The sequence below is a fragment of the Cinclus cinclus genome, chromosome 13, assembly GCF_963662255.1.
Source record: "Cinclus cinclus chromosome 13, bCinCin1.1, whole genome shotgun sequence".
Lineage (NCBI taxonomy): Eukaryota > Metazoa > Chordata > Aves > Passeriformes > Cinclidae > Cinclus > Cinclus cinclus.
In genome coordinates this window covers 20,977,126-20,988,460 of record NC_085058.1, presented here as the reverse complement: position 1 = coordinate 20,988,460, position 11,335 = coordinate 20,977,126, and the positions used below count along the sequence as shown (strand labels likewise).

Sequence of the window (11,335 nt, the reverse complement as noted above, 5' to 3'; positions counted from 1 at the left end):
TCTGGGAACTCCATCCCAGCCAGGAATTCCCAATTCCCAATATCCCATCCATCCCTGCCCTCTGGCAGTGGGAGCCATTCCCTGCGTCCTGTCCCTCCATCCCTTGTCCCAAATCCCTCTCCAGCTCTCCTGGAGCCCCTTCAGACCCTGGAAGGGTCTCTGAGTATTCCCTGAATCCTTCCCTTCTCCAGGTGACCATTCCCAGCTCTCCCAGCCCAGCTCCAGCCCTGGAGCAGCTCAGGGCCCTCCTTTGCAATTGCTCCAGCAGCTCCACATCCCTCTGATGTTGGGATCCAATGGGGTCTCACTTGTGGGGGACAGAGGGGGACAATCCCCCCTCTCCTGCTGGGAATGAGGCCGGGATGAGCTGGGAAGTAGGGCAGGGTGCTGAGGAAGGGCAGTGTGTCCCAAGCCCAGCCTCTCCCCAAGGGGAGCATTTCCAGGCGTGCTGTTCCCTTTGCTTTGGGATCTCCTGGGAGTGCTGGCAGTGTGTGACACCGGGAGCTCGGCCACGCTCCTCCACTAAATCCCTGTCGCCTCGGCTGCCCGGAGAGAGCCCCTTGCAGGAGGAAGAAGGACCAGGCTCTCCAGGAATATTCCCAGCCTTGTCCTTTGCCATTATTTTTTGTTGTTTCCCTATCACTGGTGGTTCCAGGAGCTGCTCCGAGTGCTTCGGAGAGATGTGCTCCCACAGGATCTCCCAGGATCTGCCTGCCGGGAGGGCTCTGCTCCCCAATGGGTCACTCGATGGACACCCCTGGGACAATGGATACCAATGGATACCCCAAAGGATGGGCATCCCAATGGACACCCAACGTCCATCCCAAAGGATGCCCCAAAGGATGGGCATCCTAATGGACACCCAACATCCATCCCAAAGGATGCCCCAAAGGATGGACATCCCAATGGACACCCAACATCCATCCCAAAGGATGCCCCAAAGGATGGACATCCCAATGGACACCCAATGTCCATCCCAAAGGATGCCCCAAAGGATGGGCGTCCTAATGGACACCCAACGTCCATCCCAAAGGATGCCCCAAAGGATGGGCATCCCAATGGACACCCAACGTCCATCCCAAAGGATGCCCCAAAGGATGGGCACCGCAATGGACACCCCAATGGATACCCCAATGGACGACCCTATGGACAATCAAGGGATGGACACGCCAACGGACACCCAACGCCCATCCCGATGGGTGCCCCTATGGATACCCCAATGGATGGACACCTGAATGGACACCCAGTGTCCATCCCAATGGATACCCCAAGGGATGGACACCTCTGTGGGCTCCCGATGTCCATCGTGATGGGTGCTCCAAAGGATCCCCCAACTTCACCCTGACATACCCCATGCAGTGTAGGGGATTCACAAAGAGCTTCTGCCTCCACAGAGAAAAATGTCATCAAAAAAAAAGAAAAAAAAAGAAAACAAAAAGCCGAAAAGCGGCAGAATGAGGGCATTAGGAAGAGCTGGGAATGGCGGAGGAGGCGGGAAGGGCGCGGGGTCAGCGGCCCGGCCGTGACTCCGCTCCATGCGAAATCCGCACCGCGTTTTGCGGCGCTCCGGCCGCGCCCCACGTGGGACAGGGGCGTGGCCAAACGGCGGCAGCCAATGAGCAGCGCCGGGCGCTGACAGCGCTCGTCACGTCAACAACCGGAACGCGCCCAATTAGCGGCGGGCGAGGGGGGGGGGAGACCGGGGCACCCCCACCTATCCCCACACCCCGGGGGTCAGCGGGGCGCTCGCACCCTCAGGCCGGGGCACCGGGAGCGGGCCGGCATTTCGGGCCGTTTTGCCCAAATGTTTGTTATTTAAGCGCCGGCGCTCGGTTCTCGTCGAGAAAGCGCCGAGCCCCGGCGTTGCCGCAGAGATCGCGGCGGTGCCGCGGCCCGCCCGGCTCGGCGGTGACAGATTGTTTGAGCTGGAGGAAGCGCCGGCCCGGGCTAATTACGCCGCCATGGCGGGCGGGCGGGCGGGGGCTGCGCGGCGGCGGCCCCGCGTGGCTTTGATTGACGGCTCCGCTCTCCCAGACCAATAGCGTTGGAGCGGCGGCCCGCTCCGCGCTGCGATTGGCGCAGTGGCGCTGATCGGCACGCGGCCCCACGTGGGGCGGAGGCTCCGTCTGACGCGCGGGCGAGCGGCCATTTTGTGCGCCGGGCCGGGCCCGGCCCGCCCGTGAGGCCGCGGCCGCTCCGACCCCGCTCCCTCCGCTCCGCCGGGAGCGGAGCTGCTCCCGTTCGGCTGCGGCGGGCGCGGGGCGTCCCCCGAGGGAGCAGCCGGGTGTCCCCCCGGGCGCGGCGGGAGGGCCTGACGTTAACGCCATTACCCGTGTTCCTCGTTAAACCCCCTCAGGCGTGAGGGGAGGCGCGCAGGGGGAGCAGCGCGGCTCTCACGACACATCAAAGGGGCCGCGCGGCCGCCGGGGGAGGTTGGGCGGCCTTGCCGCCGCCCGCCGGTGCGGGGGATTCGCACCGAGCGCTTCTTCGGTGCGGCGGCGCTACCGGTGACAAGGCGCTCGGGTTTGCTTTACAACCCGAACCGGAGCGGGGTTACGGCAGCGCAGGGCCCGAGTCACGGCCGGGCCGGGCCGGGCTGGGCTGAGGTGAGGGGGGGGGCGGGGGGGGAGCCGCGGGGCGGGGCCTGCACGGGGCGGGGCCCGAGGTGGGCGTGGCTAACGACGGCCCCTCCGTCAGACACAAGCTGCCATTGTGACGTTGCGCCAGCGCCGCCCAATCGCCGCGCGCCGCCGGCGGCCCCACGTGGGCGCGGCGCTCCGCCATTGGCTGGCGGCGGAGAGGCCGCCCGGGTTTTGTCCCCCGCCCGCCGCCCCGCTCCGCCCGGGCGCTGTGGCGGCACCGCGTGCTCGGGCGCCGCTGCCCCGCTCCGCGCCCGCTCCGCGATGGCTCCCGGAGTTACGGCGATCCCGGCTGGACGCAGCTGAACGGCCACCCCCGGGCGGGGGGACCCGCTCGCACCTCGCATGTACCGCGGCGCCCGGGAAGTCGGATGTGTACGGCCTTCCTCCCCCTCCTCCTCTCCTCCATGGCCGTCGTGCTCCGGCGTTAGTTCCTGGCTTTGCTTCCCCTTCTCCCGGCCGCAGGAATACCGCGGGACCCTCCTCCCGCCGCCGCGTTGTTGTTGTCGCTGTGGCTTTATTGATCTATTATTACTAATTTTTTTTTTTCGTTCGGGGGGTGGTAGTGATTTTTCTTTTTCTTTTTTTTTTATTTTTTAATTTTTTTTTTCCGCCAGCGAGTGCCGGAAGGAGGCGGAGGGGGGGGGTTGTGAGGAAGCGGAGGCCCGCGGAGCGCGGCGGCCGGGGGGGGGGGGCGGGGGGGGGGGTGTTCGGTCGGCACCTGGCCCCGGCGCTGCGGGGCCGGGCTCGGTTCCGCGGGCGCCTCCCCGGCGGTGCGGGGCCGGGAAGGGAGGGAGGGGAGAAGGTGCGGGGGGGGGGGGGGGGGGGGGGCGAACCGGCCGGGCCCGCTCTCTTCTCTCTCCCCCCCCCCAACCCCCCTCCGCCCTCCCTCCTCCGCCCCCCGCACGGACTTTCCTCTCGTCCCTTTGTTCAGTTCTCGGTCTCTCCGGGAGCGCTCCGAGGCCGGCGGGCAGCAGCGGCAGCTCCGCGCGAAGCGATCGCCGTAGCGAAGCTCGGCGCGGCTGCTCCCAGTGACCGCGCCCCAGACCGGCCATGTACCCCCAGGGCCGGCACCCGGTGAGTCCCGGTACCCCCGACCGACCGCTCCGGTTATCCCGGTACCCTCCCTCCTCTCCTTTCCCGGAGCTCCCCTCTCCTTCCCTCCGGTAACCCCCGCGGCCGCTTCCCGCAGGCTCCGCACCAGCCGGGCCAGCCGGGCTTCAAATTCACCGTGGCCGAGTCCTGCGACCGGATCAAGGACGAGTTCCAGTTCCTGCAGGCCCAGTACCACAGGTGAGCCCGGGGGGAGCTCCCCGGCCGCTGCCCCCCGAGTCCCCCCCCGTTCGTGCGGGGTCTCACCGTGCGCTCTCCCCCCCCCCCTCCCCAGCCTCAAAGTGGAGTATGACAAGCTGGCGAACGAGAAGACCGAAATGCAGCGCCATTACGTTATGGTGAGAGACTTTAATCAGATTTCGGATCAGCCCGTAAATGTCATTAGCTGCCAGCCTTCGAACGAGGGGGGAATCGGGGGACCCCCCCTGTTCCGGTACCGGTACCGGCACCGCCTGCCCGGAGACCCCCGGTGCGGGGAGGGGGGGTGGCGGTGCCCGGCGCTCCGGGCTCCAGCCGGCTGGAAACGCAGTCCCAAGTTTCCTGTTAACCCCTTTGGAGCGGTCCTGCTGCCGCGGGGGGGGTCGGGGGAGGGGCTGGAGAAGCGACCCCGAGCTTATGGGGTGGGGGGCGATCCCCGGTATTGATGGGGGTCCCCCCCCTTTGCTTTCCCCGAGGCCACCCTGGAGCCATCCCAGCTCCCCTCCCTCCCCCCTTTCATCCTTACCGATGGAAATGGGCACTTCGGTTGCTTCAAAAAGCTTTTTGTTGTTGTTGTTTTGTTTTGGTTTTGTTTATTTTTTTTTTAAAGCTAAATTTGCATGGAGGATCGCCGGGTGGGCTCGTTGTGGGTTCTGATGGGTTTGGCGGGATCCTGCACCCCCTTTTCCCGGCTGATCCCGGGGTTCCCGGCAGCTCCCCTGCTCCCTGGGGGGAGAACAGATCCTCCCCCCTCGGTGAGAAGCTGCATTTTTGGCCAGACTCCGGGCTGTACCTGTTCTGCCAGGGCTGAGCAGACGCCTGTCACCCAGCTCTGCGCCTCTTTGTTTTTCTAAGTAGCTTAGGAGGAGAAAACAGGAGTCAAAAGGAGTGTCCCCTTGTTAAGTGCCTGCCAGTTAAACCCATAAACATCTGCTTATTATAAGGTGTAATTTCCTTGGCTACCCGTGCTTTAAGCCCAGTTTTGCCCAGGATGCTTTTTTGGTAATGACCTTATGCAAATACCTTCTGTAAATTGAATTCAAATTCTCCTTGGCTCTCGTGTTTAATTGAATTTATTTCTATTTTTTTTTTGCCTTTCCTCCTTCCCCAGTACTACGAAATGTCGTACGGTTTGAATATTGAAATGCACAAGCAGGTGAGTAATTTCGAGGGGGGAAGTTGTGATTGATTGATCTCCTGTTGCCCTTTTCCTCCACCTGAGGTAAAATCGGCCCTGATTGCACTAAACAGGGAATAAGTGCTGGAGGCAGGGATGTGACTCCAGGTGGGAATCCCGTGGCCCGGCTGCTAAATTGGCAGCCGCAGGTTGATGGCACTCGGAGGAGGGGGTGATTCCGTCGATATTCACCAGGAATTCGGGTTTTTTAGGCAGAGTGTTTATGCGAAGAGGTGAGAACAGCCTCGCCTCCCGTGCTTGGGAGGTCAATACCTGGAATAGCGCGTTCCCAAGGCTTGGAAAACACCGCTGTGGGGATGTGGGCTGCGCTGGCTTCTGCTCGTGTTGTGGGTACGGCAGGGCTGTTTGTAAGGTCATCCCCTGCTCCTGGAGCGTGAGACCGAGCAGGGAGTTATCTCCCGAGCTCACCGTGTGTTGCTCAATGTCACTGAGTTGTCTTTGCATCTGGGAAGTGAAGCAATGTTTGGGGCTGGTTGGGGTTTTGTTTTTTTGGTTTGGGTGGTTTTTTTTTTAATTTCCCCTCCCTTCTCAGTCGCCTCTAATGTGTAACTTGCCTGAAGGAAAAAATAGAGAAGGCCCCAGCAGAATGTGGTGTGCTACCTTGATAAGATTATCGGTAAAGAGCCTAAAGGCTGCGCACATGATGGTAAAACTTAAAGGAATAAAGTTATTATTGAGATTAGACCCGATTATTTGTGCTGCTGCTGCTTACTGGTTTTAGAAGGAGTTCTAATTAAGAACTTAAGGCAGATAGAAGTTGACATCAACTTTGCCTCTCACAAATCAGCCCCATTCAACTCCAAAGTGGTTCGGCTTAATAGCAGCATGGCCCTCCTCTGAGGAGGCTCCTCGGGCTCTGATGAGATGCAAAGCAGCGTCTCTGAATGCTTCTCTCTCTTCTTCTCCTCGCTGTAGTCACAGGGCAGCGAAAATAATTCCTGCTTAGTCTTCAGATTGTGGTGGTTTGGTTTTTTTTGGTGGTTTTTTTTTTTATGTAAATATCTCTTTCCACTCAGATAATCCCGACTTGCCGCTCAGGGGCTGCTGCTCGGCCCAGGTGTCTTTGTGTGAGGGGACCCCTGAGCCAGCTTTGTGTTAGGGTGCTCGGGAACACCCCGAAATTTGGGATTTCGGGGTAGGACCGGGGTGAGGAGGGGACGGCTTTGGTGTGGCCAGAGGGATGCTGGAGGTTCTGGGGTGACCCCAGCCCGGGCTCGTGGGGCACGGGGGCTCCTCTCCCCACCCTCTCGCCCTCCTCCTGCCCGGCTGCTGGGGTTGGATGGCTCTGCTTGGTGTACTGGGAGATACTGGGATGGCACCCCAGGATGTTGGGGCAATCCCCCTGTTGAGGTTATTCCCGTGTTGGGTTGATTCCTTTGCAGGGATGACACCCTGGAATGCTGGGGTGATCCCCTTGGAGTGATCCCCTTGCTGAGGTGACACCTGGGGATGCTGGGGTGATCCCTCTGTTTGGGTGATCCCCATGTTGGGGTGATTCCTTTGCAGGGATGACACCCCAGGATGTTGGGGTGATCCCCCTGTGGGGGTGATTCCCATGTTGGGGTGATTCCTTTGCAGGGATGACACCCTGGAATGCTGGGGTGATCCCCTTGGAGTGATCCCCTTGCTGAGGTGACACCTGGGGATGCTGGGGTGATCCCTCTGTTTGGGTGATCCCCATGTTGGGGTGATTCCTTTGCAGGGATGACACCCCAGGATGTTGGGGTGATCCCTCTGTGGGGGTGATTCCCATGTTGGGGTGATTCCTTTGCAGGGATGACACCCCAGGATGTTGGGGCAATCCCCCTGTTGAGGTTATTCCCGTGTTGGGTTGATTCCTTTGCAGGGATGACACCCTGGAATGCTGGGGTGATCCCCTTGGAGTGATCCCCTTGCTGAGGTGACACCTGGGGATGCTGGGGTGATCCCCTTGGAGTGATCTCCTTGCTGAGGTGACACCTGGGGATGCTGGGGTGATCCCTCTGTTTGGGTGATCCCCATGTTGGGGTGATTCCTTTGCAGGGATGACACCCCAGGATGTTGGGGTGATCCCTCTGTTGGGGTTATTCCCATGTTGGGGTGATTCCTCTGCAGGGATGACACCCCGGGATCCCCCTGCTGGGGTGATCCCCATGTTGGGGTGATCCCCCTGTGCAGTTCCCAAGAGGTGCCGGGTGTTTTTCCACCTCTCCTGGGCTCCATCCCGATCTCTGGCAGCGCGGGATGAGCCTGGGGAGGTGCGGCTGGGGCAGCCCCATCCTCTGCGGGTTTCGGGGGGCACCTGAGCAACCTCAGAATTCCCATCTCGCTTCTATCCAAGCGCTCCAGCGCTCCCTCTGCGATTCCAGCAACATCCCGATCCCTTCCCGGTGACATCTACACCGCTGCTGAGAACTTTTTTTGGGGGGGGAGCGGGAGGAAAAAAAAAACCCAAAATCCCGGAGCTCATCTCCTCCTTTTAATCGACAGCAGCACGGAGCAAACAAAGCAACCCGAGCTGCGCTTCCAGGCCAAAATGGGGAGCTCCGAGCAGACCCGGGGAGGGTTTTTTCCCCCCCTTTTTTTTTTTTTTTTTTTTTTTTTTTAGGGCAGCAGCATCCCGTGAAAGGCATCCCTGGCTGCAGCATCCCTCCCGCAAGGCATCCCGCTAATTGCGGCGTGGTCCTGCCGGCATCTGGCTGAGGGTGGCTGGTCCTGAACAAACAAGTTTATCAGCTGACCTGTTTAGCGGTTGACTTGTGTTTATCTGCACACAATCAAGTAGACTGAAGTGCTTGAATTATTCATGCAGTGTCCTGCCCTCCAGACTTGACTGCTTGTGATTACATCTGCTCCAGACAAACATTGATGGATACTTCATCTTTAAGCAAAAGGGGATTGTCTGTCTGTGGGCTTATATAACAGATTATCTCTTCCACGCTGAATATTAAGTGTGTGCATATGTGGCTGCGTGCGGGGTTGGTTTTTTTTTTATTTTATTTTGTTGGTTTTTTGTTTTTTTTTTTTTTTTTCTTTTCCTCCCTCCCCTTCCTTTCTTCTCGTTTTGTTCCTCGTTAGGGAAAAAAAAAAAATGGAGTTTCATAAACAGCTCCATGTGCAAGGAAATATTTAGGAAGTGATTCCCCAGTCGGTTGCAGTGAGTCGTTCCTTACATCAGTCTTCCTCCTGAACTCGGCTCCTTCCCCGGGCTCAGCTTTCCTAAAACCCGACTCCAATCAGGAGTTTTCTTTTGAAACACCGGCAAAACTTTTTTATTTTTTTTTTTCCCGAGTTAATTGATTTTTTTCCCAAAAAGAAACTTCGCTTCCCCTGTTGGCCCGTGCATTGTTTCTGTGCAGATCTCCGTGGATAATCGCTGAGGGCAATAACCATTCCAAAAGGAAAACCTATTTTTTCATGGGGAAATGGGACACCTCGGAGGACAGAACCTTTGTGCTGCCTTTGATTTCTTGTAGTGGCTCAGGACGCTCCACAGAAGCACTTCTTGTTTTCCTACCTCATGCTTGGGGGGAAAAAAAAAAAATCCAAAAAAACCCCAACACTCGAGGGGAAGAGAGGCAGCTTTTTGTGCGTGTGTTTCTAGAATATTCTAGGAACACAATATCCTTTTCTGTCGTGCTCGTTAGCAAGGAGTGCCAGGTAATAATTTGCTAAATACTTCAGAAGCCGAGTAATTTGTGAGCTGTGCTCTCAGCACTCCCAACGCAGAAAGGAAAAAAAAAAAAAAAATCTATTTTCCCTGGTTGGATTTTTTTTTTTTTTTTTTTGGGGGGGAGGGTTGGGGGAGCTCCTAGCTAAATTTTGGGGTTTCTCAGCAACCTTTACCCCATCGCTGGTGATAATTCCCTAATGAGGGGTTGTGTCCTGCCCCCTCCACGCCCCCGCCCTGAATTTAATTCTCATCAGCCAGGCTCTCCACTTTGCTAATAACGATAGCAGCCACAAATAGCTTTCAACATGCCATTGACAGCCCGCTTGGAGAGAGCACTTGAAATAGTGGTAGACAGCTGAAAGTACCCGTAATTGTGCGCCCGAGTGAGAACCACACTGCTCAAGGGCCTGATTTTCATGTGCTTAAAGAGACAATATCCTGGTTTCAACAAATGCTGCTGGTGCTTCACGGCCCCGGGTGTGATTTACCCCGGGAATTAAAGGTTTTGGGTGGGGGGGATTTGGAGTGGTGCGCAGAAAATCATCTCGGGGTGTGCCTGGAGGGAGCTGTGCTTTGGGGATGGGGGATTTGTGGGGTGGTGCTCCTGTGACCCCGTTTTCAGGGGTGTCAGAGGTGTGGGTGGGTGTCTTTTTTTTTTTTTTTTTTTTTTGTGTTTTGTTTTGTTGGGTTTTTTTTTTCCCCCTAAGGAATGATCACGTTGCCAAGAGCTCCAGGAGTGTTTGGACACGGCTCTAGGTGGGATTTTGGGGTGTGTGTGCAGGGCCTGGATAATCCTGGTGTTCCCTTCCACCTCCTGGGTTTGAGGGTGTAATTAGGGATGGTTTCTGGGGTGTTTTCCAGGAGGGAGGGCAGGGTTCTGTTTTCAGCACCTTCTCTCCATCCTTCCATAAACCCGGGGCAAGGCAGGCTGGATTTGGGGCTGGTGTGGCCCAGAATCTGTTCTGAGGGATTCCCTTCCCCATGGAGAATATTTTCCATGTGGGGCAGAGATTGAGGGCTGTGTGATGTGTGCAGGCTGTTTTGGGGTGTTCTTTGCAGGTTTGGTGTTGCAGGTTTGGGGATTTGTTTGTGTGTCCTGTGCAGGATGTTCTGGGTTGTTCTCGGGTGTTTTCTCGCAGATTTGGGTGGTTTTTTTTTTTTTTTTTTTTTGAGTGTCCTGTGCAGGATGTTCTGGGGTGTTCTCTGCAGGTTTGGGGTTGTTGTTCGGGTTTTTTTTTTTTTTTTTTTTTTGAGGTGCCCTGTGCAGGGTTTTTTTGGAATGCTGAGCAATGCCCATGGGTCTGGTTCCTGCAGGCAGCTCCATCATCCCAGGAGGGTTCTGTGCCATGAGGGGGATGCTGGGGGCTGTCCTGTCCCACCTGGTCACCCTCCAACTCCCCTTTACCTCATAAACACCCAGAGCTGAAACAATTTGGCACGAGGAGCATCCCCACAGCCCTGCCTGAAGTGTCCCCCCACAACCTGGAGCTCTGCACTCCCAGATTTTGGGTCAGCTCGAAGGCTGCTCTGCCTCTGCCATGACTGACATGCAGAGGGTTATTTTTAAATTCCCTCTGCCCCATCCAGGTGTAGAGGTGCCGGGCAGAGCCAGCCCCAGCTATTTAACACCGAGCCCACCCCGGCCCCTGGATGGTGCCAGCAGCAGCTCCCCCGTGTCCCCAAGTGCTTGGGATGCTGCTGGTGGCTCTGACCATTTTAAGAGCAGGTGACAGGAGCCTCTGCTGGGGCCAAGTGGTCCCGGTGTTGATTTATCACCAGTGCAGATGTTTTTCTCTGGTTTCTCTGAAACCCCACGCCGGGAGGTTCTGGGCAGGGGAGCGGGGCAGATTCTTGGCAGGGACACAGAGCGAGGGGGGATTAGTTGGGATTTCAGCTTTCTCCCGACTCCTTGCCCTTTCTAACAGCCAGCAGCATCCCGGGATTTGCTCTCGGGGTGTTTGGGAGCCTTTCCCCGTGTCCCCCACCACCTCAGGTTTGATCCCTGGTCCAGGGAAGATGCAGGGCAGAGGAAGGGGATGCGGAGCTGGGATTGCCATGGCAACCCTCCGTGGGAATGGAGGCTTTGCTTGGCAGGAGCAGCTCAGGGTGAGGCTCAGGGGCTCTGGGCAAGGTGATGAACAAGACCTGGGAAGTGGTTAGGCATGGAACCCCCAATTCCCGGCGTTCCAGAGAATCCCTTTCCCTCTCAGTTAAAAGTTTTAATGGGGACCACTGGAGCTGAATGTGCCAGAGAATGGGAAAAAGGGGAAAGTGAGCAAATATTTGAAGACCGTTGAATCTCGTGTTCGCAGGAAACCTCACGGTTGCAAACATAATATTTTGGACATCCAATATCTCTGTGCTCGCCGGGTCCCATGTGGGAAGTTTCTTTTTGCGTGGAACGGGGAGCTTGGCTTGGAAGTTTTGCATTTAAAGGTGGAAACATCACGTGTGCTGTCAGTCAGGGCTATCCAGGGAAAACCCAGCTCCTTCCCTTCCTGCTGCATGGAGCCACGCTGTGCTTTTGGCAGCATG

General features: G+C 57.5%; 1 protein-coding gene across 7 annotated transcripts in view; it reads left to right on the top strand.

Moving 5' to 3' along the window:
* Nucleotides 1-2,875: 2,875 nt before the first annotated feature.
* Nucleotides 2,876-11,335, top strand: part of TLE3 (TLE family member 3, transcriptional corepressor) — a 31,541-nt gene continuing 23,081 nt past the window's right edge. For 4 of the 7 annotated variants that reach the window (XM_062501428.1, XM_062501427.1, XM_062501426.1 and 1 more), the window contains exons 1-5: nucleotides 2,876-3,014; nucleotides 3,574-3,716; nucleotides 3,832-3,932; nucleotides 4,027-4,090; nucleotides 5,062-5,106. In XM_062501428.1, coding sequence (XP_062357412.1) covers nucleotides 3,693-3,716; nucleotides 3,832-3,932; nucleotides 4,027-4,090; nucleotides 5,062-5,106 — 234 coding nt within the window. In that variant the 5' untranslated portion in view covers nucleotides 2,876-3,014; nucleotides 3,574-3,692. Of the gene's footprint in view, nucleotides 3,015-3,573; nucleotides 3,717-3,822; nucleotides 3,933-4,026; nucleotides 4,091-5,061; nucleotides 5,107-8,989; nucleotides 9,570-11,335 lie in introns of those variants that run through there. The other 3 variants (XM_062501430.1, XM_062501431.1, XM_062501429.1) reach the window with 3 other exon arrangements.